The sequence below is a fragment of the Telmatherina bonti genome (assembly GCF_933228915.1).
Source record: "Telmatherina bonti genome assembly, chromosome: 17".
NCBI lineage: Eukaryota > Metazoa > Chordata > Actinopteri > Atheriniformes > Telmatherinidae > Telmatherina > Telmatherina bonti.
Window position 1 is genome coordinate 12,272,309 of NC_136615.1, and position 14,126 is coordinate 12,286,434.

At 37.1% G+C, this 14,126-nt stretch overlaps 1 protein-coding gene across 7 annotated transcripts in view; it reads left to right on the plus strand.

The window, feature by feature from the left end:
* The window catches only part of fcho2 (FCH and mu domain containing endocytic adaptor 2), a 45,892-nt gene continuing 31,766 nt past the window's right edge, over positions 1-14,126 (plus strand). For all 7 annotated transcript variants that reach the window (XM_079256470.1, XM_079256471.1, XM_079256473.1 and 4 more), the window contains exons 1-4: positions 1-157; positions 9,541-9,632; positions 12,880-12,954; positions 13,044-13,185. In XM_079256470.1, coding sequence (XP_079112596.1) covers positions 125-157; positions 9,541-9,632; positions 12,880-12,954; positions 13,044-13,185 — 342 coding nt within the window. In that variant the 5' untranslated portion in view covers positions 1-124. The remainder of the gene's footprint in view (positions 158-9,540; positions 9,633-12,879; positions 12,955-13,043; positions 13,186-14,126) is intronic.

Here is a 14,126-nt window from a genome sequence, read left to right on the forward strand (position 1 = left end):
GGGGAGAGGAGGAAAACGGGGAAAGGCAGACAGGACAGAAACGGGGGGAGAACGTGGATGATTTACGCTTTTAAAGTTGCCTTAGCACCAACTCAAGAAGGCCGGCAAACAGGAATAGAACAAGATGATAACGCCCTACTTCCTAGAGAATTTCTGGGTAGGTGGTGTTTTGTGATCATGGTGTTTACACCGGTGAGATTCCTCATTCTTCTTTTTTATCATGCTCATGTCAGCTGGGAATCGTGTATTATTCAGACCTCAGAGGTGGTGGTCTGTTTTGAAGGCTTTATCCTGCAGTAATGACACTGTCCGGTGCCGCCAGACTAACCGGTGAACAACCCCGCGGCCATCGTTCATTTTCCTCAACGATTATTTTACTGCCCAGGGGTCTGGGCCTCTGTGAACCAATCTAACTTGAGAGCTCAAAACGTACAACCTTCTTTCCTTTAACTGGCTGCGTCAGGATCGCTTGGAATGTTTACGGTCAGTTCCTTGAATACTATTGGACGCTTCCGCTGTCACTCACAGACGTTCGTCGTACGCGTCATTTTCTTCCGTAACAAAGTTTCGGTGAGAGTCCAGATGTTTTAGTAAGTTAGAAGACCCTTAAAAATTGAGAAACCCTCTTGCTGCATTGGCATATAATTTATACAGCTGGTCATATCTCGAGTTTATGCATATTACAGCTTGTGTGTCCGTGTGCTGCTTAAAGGTCATCTTCCTGCCGATAATAATTTGACGTGGCTATGTCTTCGTGCAGACTGTCCACCAAACCTCCTTTGTTACTTGTTAATTAAAGAATTGAAACAAGAAAAGCTGCCATTAAACGTGAAAACAGCTCTCTCTTATATAGCCAGTGTACGTCATGCCTCTGACATCAAGCCATATTTGAGCTGATTCAAATGCCCTGAACTCTGCCCCTCAGGATTGTAAATTACATTTACCTGTTCCCAAAATACATCTTTACATACTGGATGGATTTTTTAGGGGGGGTTAATTGAAATAGAATAGTACAAATTTGTGTTTTTTAATAGCTACTGTATTGCTTTGTGTTGGTTAACCGGTAACTTAAATAGAAATTACCTCTGTTTATATGTTTTTTTTTTTTTTTTTATTTGATAGGGACAAGTATGCTCCATGAATGAAGGCACTTATTACAGCATTTTAGCCAAGGCTAATTTTCAATGCCCGTCCCTAGTTGGGCTTTTACACTATAAGAAAGTATACACTGTTTACATTGTATTGTGAAAATGAAAAGTTACACATATTGTAGCTGCTCTTCTGTAAGATGGAAAAGTAAAAACTGAGACTTAAGCTTCATCTGACCACAGTTACCACTGGTGCAAAGATGATATGATACAATATGAAAATCACATTAAGGTAAACTTCTCATGCAGATGCTGGTATGTTTTTATTTTTTTTACTAAAGGAGACTCCATCATTCACTGTTGAAGAGCAGAAATGAGACACTCCTGATTCTTCAATCTGCCCTTTGTGCCCTGCAGAGAGCCACAAGAGAATGCAGTGATTCCAATGATCAGCTGTGTGTTTGATATGCAGGGCACACACACACACATACTTGGCATCAGTGGATGCATCCATTTCCCTTTTGACTCGACTACAAATCTTCACCACAAGCAGACACACACAGATGGAAGGATTTTTTGCTTGTTTTAATTTAGCAAAGGAGGCAAAAACTCACAGATTTTCCCAATCCAGTGCTGTTACTGTTTATTGTTATTATTATTATTATTTTACATTTTCTAGGCTTTTTCCCTAGGTTGTATTGTTGGCTTGAATCTGATGTAAATTTTCCCCTCAGCTGAAAAAACAAGTTCCAGACATGGAGCAGAAATGTTTCCTCTGTTAAAATTGCTGTACTTGACTGGTTGCTGGCAACAGCACTTCTGCTCAGTGGACTCACTTGCAGGCCCAGTCTCATTTCCCTTTTTTTTTTCTCTGTCTAACTTTAGTTCAGTGTATGTGACATGTGCAGAAAGGTCTCAGTATTTGGACCGGTGTGGTCGCAGACTTTATTACATAAAACTATGAGCTCATGTTTAATGTGCTGGGTGCGAGTCTGCAGCATGTCATGGGAAAATAAGATGGCAGAGTGATAAGCAAACAGTGTTGATACAGCCGACAGGATAGCCCTTTCTCCCCCGTCTCTTTGCTGTGTGTGTGGTCTGAAAGGTTTGCACACAGTTCACTGAGCAAGTCTCCAATTAAGACTATAAGTTATGGTCAGACTTGACAAGTGTCAGACTGGAGCAAGACATGGTTGTATGTTGATGATGCATTTCCTCAGGTTGCCTGTGATACACAAGTAGAAGGAACCATGTTGTTTTCCATTTTGTCCTTTCTAAGAAAATGTTGCTTAACTTTTGCAGTGGAACAAAGTTGCAAGGTCACTGTTAAAACCCATGCAGATTGGTTCATCTTGTTGGTTTTGGTGAAAACAGAAATGATTTATTTCAAGGTTGCTGTTTTACCATTTTTCAAACACATACGTACGATGTGAGCTAAGATTAAGAAATTGTGATAAACCAACCTGTTTCTAAGATTTATTCTGCTCCTTAACTCTTGATATCACATCATGTGGTCTTCTGTATCCATTATTGGTTTTCTATAAACAGTAACTTGTCAATAACAAAGCTCAGCCTGCTGTTAGCTTGAGTTGCAATATATGGTCACATGTAACATTGATTTTATTCTGCTCTGTTGCATGAGCCTAAGAGTCTATATGATGATCATTTAGATGTTATTTATATTATTTGAGATGTTTTCCAGAATATATTTACACACGTTTTTTTTTTTTTAAACACACCTGTCTTCTTCTACTGTGTGTTGCTGTAGTTACCTTTATCCCATTGCATTTTAAACACCCTGTTGTGGCGTCTGTCTATTTAAACCCTTCTTCTAATAAAGATAGTCATCTCTGATTGATCTGCAGACTCAGCATCAAGTAACCCAAGCCACACTTGGGTTACTTGTTCTGGACCTCAGAGAAGAAGTAAAATGACAGATGTTTAGCATGTGGTTATGAAGGGTAGAAGTGGTCTGAGACATGGTTTTAGGGGTTTGTTCTGCAGTTTAAGCATTGGAATATGCTATAATAAATATAGTATATAAATATAATAAATATATGCTCATGTCAAAACTCAGGTCCTGCACATACAGAACCCACTCAGAGCAAATGCAAATACAACAGGAGATTTATACACTGTTGCATGACATTTACTTCGCATTTTCTAACACACAAAAGATGACATGAAAACAGTAACTCATTCCCTGCTCTTGTTGTTGGTGTTAAAACTTATTTCAACAGCAAGCATTTCAACATGACCAAATCTAATGGCAAAGATAGCCGCGTTAACTCTGTGAAAATAAATAAATCAAAACAAATGTTATTTCTGTGTTAAGGTAGCTTCATATGTCTGGGATTGTAGGACAGAAAAGTCACTCCTAAGTTCTCACTTTGGATCTAAACTCACATTTTGTCTTTAACATAGTTTCTGCTATGATTTCAACAAATCAGAAAACAGACATAAAGGGAACCATTAGCCACGTTGGCTGCAACAGGTTAATTCCACATTTCCTAGTGGCATGGCTTTGGCATTGATACCAGGAGTGTGTTGCAGGCAACAGACGTACATTTTTCTGCCTTTGTTCACAGCTTTGTTCTTTTGAAGAAATTACGATGACTGCACACTTTGACTAGCTTTGTTGGAGGGTGTGCCAAAATGGCTGCTAGGTGTGTATTCTGAGAATGTGTTACATAATGAGGTAAAGAAGTAGAGCTTGAAACTGCTGGACCGACATAAATGGCATTTTAGTATGTTAAGACATAATGTTCTCTGTAGCACAGAATAATTCCAATTGGCCTGAATTCAAGCTTTACAACTGTGCAGACCATTTGCATGAAACAAAGTGCTTTTAACCTACCAAAAGAAAGAGAAAAGAAACTTAACAAAACCATTATGTGGACATTTTGAAGATCCTTGAGTTTATGATTTTGTGCAAATAGGGTGTCATGTTAAACTCAGTCTAAATTCCTCTGCACAGGTTTCCAGACAATCTACTTTCCACTGCTTTAACCTGAACATTCACCCGGAACGGAGAGAAAGGCATTTCAGCTGAGACATTCCTAATCTTATGCATTTATTTTCCCCTCGTTCTTTCTACTGTGAGTGGAAAATGTCTGACTAAACACCCCTAAATAACACCCACCTTTCTTTTTTCTATACATTTTACACAACCTTGAATTAATGAACCCAATGAAAGCACATTTTTCCATTCAGCCTAACATAAGAAGTGGGATCAGCATGGCCCACCTTTCAGGATAACTTATGTCAATCATCTTAGAAAAAAAAAATTCAAATCAGATTTTTTATTTATGTTATGTAACTTGAAAAACAGATGCATCATCAGAGTTTATGACTGGAGTGCTCCAAAACTGAAAAGATGCAAAAACAGTCATAAAAACAAGCCTTCTGAAATAAAGTAGAGGCTTCAAACTTAGTTCACTGCAGTTTTTTCTTTTATTATTACAGGGAAAAACAGAGACAGCCGGAGTTCTCTCCACATCACAGGTTATATTACTGCCTGTCAGGCAATAAACACTTGATTCCCTACACACAGGATATTGCAACTTGCATTGTGCTGTAAAAGAAAGACAGCGAATTCCTATCCTGCTCTGCCCAGCAGATGTTCGATGATAAACTGCAGCTCTGTGGTTTTGCCTCTTTTCTTCAAGGTGGTGTTTCAGATTGAGGATGTCAGTTATTTTCTGTCACAAGTTGTGTTTTTGTTTTAACTCTATTATCACATCATTGACATTGTTGTGTGCAAATACACTCAAGAGTTGCAAAGTCTATAAAAGGTTTGTCCTGCAAACATATGTCTGTAAAATGAAGTCTGCTGCAGGCCATTGGTTGATGTCCTTTCTTCTGCCTTTGTGCTTAAGAGAAAGCTTAATGCTCCAGTATGCTTATTTATCGATTCGGTATTCATATCTTTATTAATGAGTCTTTTTAAGGACTGCAATGCAGAAAACTCTCGATGGGATTAATAAAGTATTTCCAATAATGAGTTATTGGATAAAATTCTGCTTATTTCTCTATATTCCTGAGTAATTTTGCTATTTGGTCCTTTATCTAAGGACCTTAATCTAAGGTGTGTCAAACTCCAGTCCTAGAGGGCCGGGATCAAACAGGTGTTTATTGTTTCCCTCTACCAGCACAGCTGATTCAAATCAAATAGATCCAGCTTCTTGTCAACCTATTTATTAATTTTGGTCAGGTGTGTTGGAGCATGGAGACAACAAAAGCCTGCAGGATACCGGCCCTTGAGGACCTGAGTTTGACACCTGTGTTTTAGATGATAGAAACTAGTGGAAAATGTTCATTATTGGCTTTCTGTTGTACAGGGTTTGCAAGCATGGATTTTTTTATTTTTTTTTATTTTTTTAGAATTGCTGTATATCTGTTTATTAAGTTATAGCTCTTCTTCTCTCTGCTTGTTATGAATATTGATGTTGCAAAAACGTCAACCATGACGTAAGCTGTCTAGTAGCAAGGTCATTACTTACATTTTTATTTTGGCTTTAAGCAAATGAAGACCTGGAGTACCCTGCAGTCTGTGCAAAGCAGACATAATGCAGCATATTGCAGCAGCAAAGGCACAGTCTGAATGTTGGAAAGCTGACATTGTTTATGGTTCCTTCCTTTTTGTCAAATGCTGTCTCAGCTGCAAACAGAGCTATTGCTCAAACAAACCATCACTGACGTGTGGTAACTTCCTGGCAGGTTATCCCGCCTTCAGGGTGGAGCAGACAGTTTAACCCACGTAATGTTAGTCCAGACATGAATTTCTTCACATGCGGTTTGGATATTAAACAGTTGGTATGAGGGTTTTCCTCAGCGAGTATCTTGACAAGCATGTTGAGGAAACAGGTTTCACTTCCGTCACCTGCTGCTCATGGACAATACCATTCTGTTCATTAGGAACAAAGATTTGGACTTTTCCAATTTGCTCAAGGTGTTATCTTTACAAATACTCAGCTACTGTTTCGCAATGGATTTTTTCCCCCCCTCAGAATTAATTCCAATGTTGTAGCTCATGAAAAGTAAAAAACGCCCTTAGGTATTTCCTGTGTTTGTTTTTATTTTTCGTTTGTGTCCATTGATATCACATTCCACATGAACAGACTTGCTGCACAGAATGGACTTTCTTCCTGTTTCTGTTCTACCCTAGTTGGAGCCGTGTGTTTTCACTTACAGTCGTCACTTCCCTGTTTTGTGGTCTGATTGGCCAATTTTCATTTTCTGTCTCATTGTGTTTATTATGGGTTACAGTGTAGTGCAGGCCCTCAAATAAGACTTTTGACATTTAACCCATGCCGTAGTTTGCATGTGGGTGTAACAGTTGACTTCTTCTAGTCATCATTCTGCAGCAGGAAGCACATTTCAGTGGTCTCATCTCAGCGGGGTAATGCAGGCCTCTGACTCGTCGCTGTAAAGGAGGATGCTTTCCTTTTAATGTCTGTTTGCTCAGCAAATATACTGTAGTTCTGTTTGGATTTAGCATTGAGCTATTTGGCACAAATGTCCTGAACTTTCATCTTTGTCTGTGTGGAAAAACAAAGCTAAAGCCACGTTGTAGGCTGTAGGCCAAACTGCTGACATTGGATTAGTCCAGGAACTAGGAAATATCTGTGATAGCCAGGGGTTCAGTTGAAACAAGAGTTTATAAAGGAATGAGGACGAAATGCTGTGTACAAATTACCTTACATGTCCACAGTTGGTCCTCGCTGTCCTGCAGGTTTTTGATGTATCCCTGTTTCAACACACCTGGCTTCTATTAAATGGATCCAGCAGACAATGAAGTTCTGCATAAGTAATGAATCATTTGAGTCAGGTGTATTGGAGCAGGGAAACATGGATAACCTGCAGGATTGTGGACTGGAGCTGGACACCCCTGCCTTCCATGTCTTGAAGAGGTCAGAGCCTTGGCACCACTTGTGTGCTGCATATTAAACTTGATTGTTTGCCTAACACAGTTAAGCTTGTGACCTTTTTCAAGATTATCACAAAGCAGCAAACAAGCAGCATTTAAAGAGAAACAGTATGAAAAACCAACCGATCAGATACATACACACCGATATATTAACCAATGGACCGTTAGTGCTTTCAGACAGACTCTGGTCTGGTTCTGGTGTGTCAGAACTTCAGTGCTTTCTTGTGAACTGCCCTGTTTTCACACCAGTTTCACCAGAACCAAAGTAGTACGGCCTTTACAGTCTTTACTTAGCAAAAATAAACATAATTACTTTGGAGACTTTGTTAAAAAAGTTTATGGTTAAGTCATCAGGCTTCATTTTAATCCAAAGTTTCCCAAAATGAATTATATACTCAGAAGACTGAGTGAATTTCATGAGATGTTAGGATGTCACCACAAGCTTACATACTGTAAATAAGGGCAAGACCCCAGGGAAGGAGGAGATACTCGGGAATGGCTGCTGTGCAGTTTGACCTGCAGCTGAAGATGAACATTTGATACCATGTCCATTTTCTTTTCTCTAATTGTCACTGCGTACCTTCTCCAGTCTGAAGCTTAATGATTATTTGGTCTGGCATTGTGGTTTGTGTGTGTTTGTGACTTTATCGAAACAGCATGAGTAATACAACTCTTATAAACAGCGAGTGCCATTAGTGCTCTGGCAGTTATTTTTCTTTCTTCATTTTATTGAAAGATAAGTAACAGCGCTCTGGCGTGTGGGTTAATCAGCTTTTATTTAAGTTAGACAGGACAGTGGGGGAAAAAAAGGAAATCGGCTTTTAAACATCAACGTTGTCACAGTTCACGATTTAAAACCACAATTTTTTGGGTCCAGTTCGGCAGCGTCTCTTGTGATTCCGCACCAACTTTTTGTTGGCCAGTTCTAACTTTGTGCCCGTAAAGATTACAAATTCAGCATCCATCTTGCATCCTATCAGTACTCTGAGCGCTCTCCAGCCAGCAAAATTCAATCCGATGTGGACTCTTGTCTTATCTTCTGCCTTGTCCCCTTCTCCCTTTCTTTTCTTCTCTCCCTCTGATAATCTTTTTGCACTTCTCTGATGAATTAGCCACGTTGTGGATTCAAATAGGCTGCTGCTTTGCTTATCATGTGACAGGGCCGCTATAAAGTGAAGTGCTGCCGTAAAGTTATGCAGCGTCATGGGAAAAAAAAAGAAGTTGGAACGCTGCTGGACAACAATGGTTCCATAGTGCACATAATAAATGTCATTGTGCCTGATTTTGAAACATATCTTTAAAGTCAGAATGTTATATAGTCCTACCTTAACAGCAACTGTCTTGTCATCAGTGCAGGATCTTTGTGAAATGGATGCTGTGTGCAGAAGCCTATGAGAGGATTTCACTGTCGATGTGGCTCATAATCAAAGCTGTAGGTGGACCATTAAAATATTACAGCCTGTGATTTATGCTTGCATATCAAAATTATTACAATAACATTCATTTGGGAGTTTAAAATGCACTGATAGCAATATATCATTCACTCATGTTTTAGAAAATGGCAAAATAGCACAGTGGCACGATGGTTAGCACTCTGGGCTCACAGCAAGAAGATCGCTGGTTGGAGCATCAGCTGGGAGGAGGTTTGCACGGTGGAGTTTCCATGTTCTCGTTGGTTCTCTCTGGGTACTCTGACTTCCTCCCACTGCCCAAAGACATGCATGTTAGGTTTATTGTTCCTAGGACTGAATGGATGGTTGTACATCTCTCTGTGTTTGCCCAAGACTGGTGACCTATCCAGGGTGTACCCTGCCTCTCACCCAGTGATTGCTGGAATAGGCTCCTGCTTCCCGTGGCCCTGAATTGGACTAGGTTAAGAAAATAAATGGAGAAATGGATGGCAAAATGGCAAAAAAATGTTTTCATTGTTTTATTATTATTATTTCAAATAATTCCACTACTTGAAAAATATATTTTATTGAGTGTGCTGTGTCCTTTTTTACCCAAAATGCCACATTTTAAACTAAACAAAAATAATCTAATATGAACAGCAGTATTAAAAACTAATTATAATTGTGATAAAAAGTATTTATTGCCGAAAAAAAAGTATTTATTGCCGTTGAACACTTATCAAACTTAAACCGTACTGTTTTTCTTATACATTAATTATTTAGGCTTACATTTGCATTTTAAAGCATTGGTGCAACTGGACACTGTTAGCTAGTGTCATGGTAACAAACAAACTCTTGCATTGTAGGCTCCAGCATTAGACCAGTCTGCTCCTGTTATTAATCCTTTTAAAAAGATTTTTTATCTCAAACATGGCCAAGATGAGTATGATTGACCAGAAGCTGTTGCAGATGCAACTAGAGGCTATGCAGACAGTGAGAATGCTGATGGTAGAAAAGGCATTTATGGTAAAAGAGATCTGCGACTATTGTATGATGTAAGAGATATTTTGTTGTTGCTTTTCATATTCTAATATGTTTTTTTTCCCAAATTTTTTTGTCTCTAAACATGCAGGGAGAAAAAAATAATGGCTTTGATGTGCTGTATCATAACATGAAGCATGGCCAAATTTCCACAAAGGAGCTGACGGAGTTTATCAGAGAAAGGTAGGACACAGTGTTCTTTTTTGTTGTTTTTGCAAGAAAACCTATAAAGAATACTTTCATTTCAGTCTTACAAGTCTTTCCTGTCCATGTGTGTTTTTTAAGTTGTTTAAATGTTGTGCAATTTGCACAAGTCAGTACCTGCAGTTTCAGTTGGTTTTGCTTCTCATCAGAGTCAAACTTTTCTCTGTCAGTACTACTAGTAATCACTTGATTGAACTGAATTGCTGAAATTTTTACATTGCTGCAACCTAAAATTGATTTATTTCTTGTCAATTAAACGATTGCTGGTAGTAAATGATAGGTCTGTGACAATATGCTTTTGTCCCAATGCGATTCGATTACAATTTTACGTGTGCCAATTCAGTTTAAATTGCGATTCTCACAATTGTTCGATATTGCTCTTTTTTGTAAATTAAAAACCCCAAAAAATTATAAAACTCATTTTTTTTGCTCGTCATTTTTCTTGATTTCAACTAGGAAAAAACAACAGAGTAGCCAGACTATCATTCTGCTGCTATAATGCCCAAAAAGACAAGTAAAAAGATCAATAAAAACTATTATTTTTTGGATTAATTTTATTTATTTGAAAAAAAAAATCAATTTAAAAGAAATCTAATTAAAATTGTGAAGCAAAAAATCTAATTTTTGATTTTTCAATTAGATTTTCCCACCCCTAATAAATGAAAAGTCAACAGATCATCTCTATGATTCTCAAATAATCTCAGATATGTCTCTCACAACAAAAAGTTAAAAATTTGGTTACTGCAAGTCAAATATACGCCTGTGAATTTAAACAGGAAGTGCTGCACTTTAAATCCCTGGTAAAACTGTGTATATTATGCAAACTTAATTTGTTTGCCAACAGAGTTTACATGTGAGCTCCTCTGCAACCTGGCATTATGTTACACACCATCTGTGTCTGCTGCTTGATAATACCATAATGACAGCTTCCTTTTAAAACGATTCCCACCTCCATGGAGATTTACTTCACTGTGTGAAGGTGTTTGTTTATAACCTGCCACATGATACATGGTCTGCCACTGGAATCTCGCAGTAAATCCCAATGTCTGCCTACCTTTCAGGCACATTGTTCACATTTTCATAAGCAAACTAAAATGTGTAAAATAATTTAAATGTTCTTGAAAAAAAGACTTTAAAGAATTGGTAAAAAGCAACGACAGTTGTGGCTGAATCCTGCCGAAAATCTGGTTCTGTTCATCTCCTTGGTTGCTCTTATTTATTAGATTAAGCTGTCCTTGTGCACGTTAACAGTCCCTGAGAAGCAGAAGGCTTCAAAGGAAAAAGATCTGGTGATTCTGTTTGGTTGCTTCCTTTTATTTAGTTGTGGGGGATCTTATGGTAACTGCTTTAAGGTGACAGGCAGGCTACATCAGTGGACGGGTTGCTGGACCAACACAGAAAACAGACATACATGCTCACTCTCACTCCTAGGGAGAAGTTAAAATGACAAATTACCTTTAATTAACTTTAATTAACTTCTATTTTTTATTGCTTAGCTGTGGGAAGACACCTGAGTACCAACAGTCCATGCATGCATGAGGAGAGCTAACTCCACACACACAAAATGTATCTTCTCAGAGAACTGTCTTCTTTTGAGGCAACAGGGCTTACCGGGGCTAGATGTAAAATGGTCTCTTTAAACCCTTTTTTTTTTGGACTTTAGCTTACATTTTGCTTAAACATTAACATACCTCACAGTCTACTATACCTATAACTATACCATGATGAAATGCATTATTTATGAAGGAGACAGAAGGTTGAGTAGTGATTTACTCATTGGTTACTATTACTGAGAGGTGTCATAATCATGTCTACAAAGTCTAAGCTTTTTCAGCTTCCTGGGATTTTTCATTTCAGAGGTCTCTCCTCTCAAAAAGTGCTCTATGGCACCCTCTGGTGGTAAAACATACTCTGTGCAACAAGTTAATATTTCCAGTGGGTTTCCTTTAGTCAGCTAATGCAAAAAGGGAAAAGACAATTGTAATGCCCAAAGAGCCCCTCACGTATAAAATTTGTAGCTCGGTAGGAAGAGTAGTCGTCTTTCAACTCGAAAGTTGGGGGATCGATTCCAGGCTTCACCTTACTGTGTGCCTAAGTGTCCCTGGGCAAGACACTGAACCCTAAGTTTCCTTCTGATGTGCCTATCGGGGTATATATGTACGTCACTTTGGATAAAAGCGTCTGCAAAAATGACTGTAGAAGTGAACTTGTTTTACCTGGAGAGATACTTTGTTAACACTTTTGTTAGACAAAAATATCACAAAATAGCTTTTTGGCAGGTGGTAAAAAAAATAGTTCTGAAAATCAAACCTGCATAATTATGTAATTTTATGCAAACAAACTCGTCACGCTTAACTTCATCATGCAAACAATATGTAGAGCCAAATACACATAGTTTTTGCCAATAAACATCATGCAGAGACATCTGAATATACAATCTCTGCTTGGAAATGATACCAGTTTACATGCATAACACAGTAGTTAGTTACCACACCAAACATATGTGATCAACATTTGTATTGGCAGTGTTTTGAAATGATGATTTGAGCTCATTTAGGGTAATGGCGAGGAGAAGTCAGAAGTTCCTGCTGAAACTCTCACAATGTTAACAGCCTGATTAAGTATTAAAATAAACTGCCATTATGCTGTGGGGGTGGAAGCATCTCTGTCACATCCTCTGCACTGTTCAGGGTCGTGTTTGAGGTTGTTTATTTGGGGGATGATTGTGCATACTTGCAAATGTCTATGACAGATATATGTGTGCATGTGCACTGTTGTCCTGTTTCCCCCTGGCTGACCTTGTTCCTGAGACATAACTGCAGAGAGGAGCTGGCTGGAGGAGGCATGCATAATTCAGGCATTCGCCGTTACATTGCAGCAGTTCTTTTTTTTCCCCTGTCACTTTATTGCAGAATAAAGAATTAAAGGAATAAATTGTGGGAGACAGGAGTTTCAAACATCCGTTTTCACATTGTCATATTTATCTTGAGGTTCACACCACAAGCTAAAGCACATGAGTTTGACCACACACGTTTTATGTGGTGAAACATTCATGCTGTGTTTCTTTGTCTGGTGTCCTCATAAACTTGATCACAACCATTGTTGTAAATACTATGTGACTGATTTGACAAAGTTTTCATTGTTTAACGGGAACATTGTGGAAAATATGGCTTTTTTTCTTTCTTCAAGTGAGATCTAACAATAATCTGTAAATTGTGTCTTGTAGGAGTACCATTGAAGAGGCCTATGCCAGGTCAATGACCAAACTTGCCAAGTCGGCGGGCAACTTTTCTCCACTTGGGTGAGTTTGTGCATATAACAAGCTCTAGAAAGAAAATGTTTGATTCGTTAATACATATATTGATATTCCTCCGCCGTTCCTTATCACAGGACATTTGCTCCAGTGTGGGATGTGTTCAAGAGCTCAACGGAGAAGCTAGCAGGTTGTCACATGGAGCTGGTGAGGAAACTACAGGAACTTATTAAAGAAGTTCATAAGTATGTGGAAGAACAGGCCAAAGCACACAAAAAGGTGAGGAGCTGCAGAATTGGGAGGATGAAATAACAATTTGATAAAAGACGGAGCATTCTCTCTCAATTAGATTTACATAACTACATAAATACAAGTACCAGGCTTACTTTTTCACTGTTTGTTTCAAATAAAATCGCCTAATTTTATTTCATTCCTTGAAAATAAGCCGCACATTCTTATTTTTTAAGTGATCCACTTGTTTCCAAAGCATTTATCAGTGACACACTTAAGATTTAAAAAATATGAATGTGTTGCCTTTTTACACATTATGTTGTTTCTGTAAGTCAGATTTCATCAGTACTTCTGTCCTGGCAGGGTTAATGTTGCTCGCTGTTTTCATGTTAGTTTGTATACATACATATATATATATATATATATATATATATATATATGTATATATATGTATATATATATGTGTGTATATATATATATATATATATATATATATATATATATATATATATATATATATATATATATATATATATATATATATATATATATATTTATATATATATATGTGTGTATATGTGTGTGTGTATATATATATATATATATATATATATATATATATATATGTGTATATATATATGTGTGTGTATATATGTGTATATATATGTGTGTGTATATATATATATATATATATATATATGTGTATATATATATATATATGTGTGTGTGTATATATATATATATATATATATATATATATATATATATATATATATGTATATATATATATGTGTGTGTATATATATATATATATATATATATATATATATATATATATATATATATGTATATATATATATATATATATATGTATATATATATATATGTGTGTGTATATATATATATATATATATATATATATATATATATGTATATATATATATATATATATATATATATATGTGTATATATATATATATATATATATA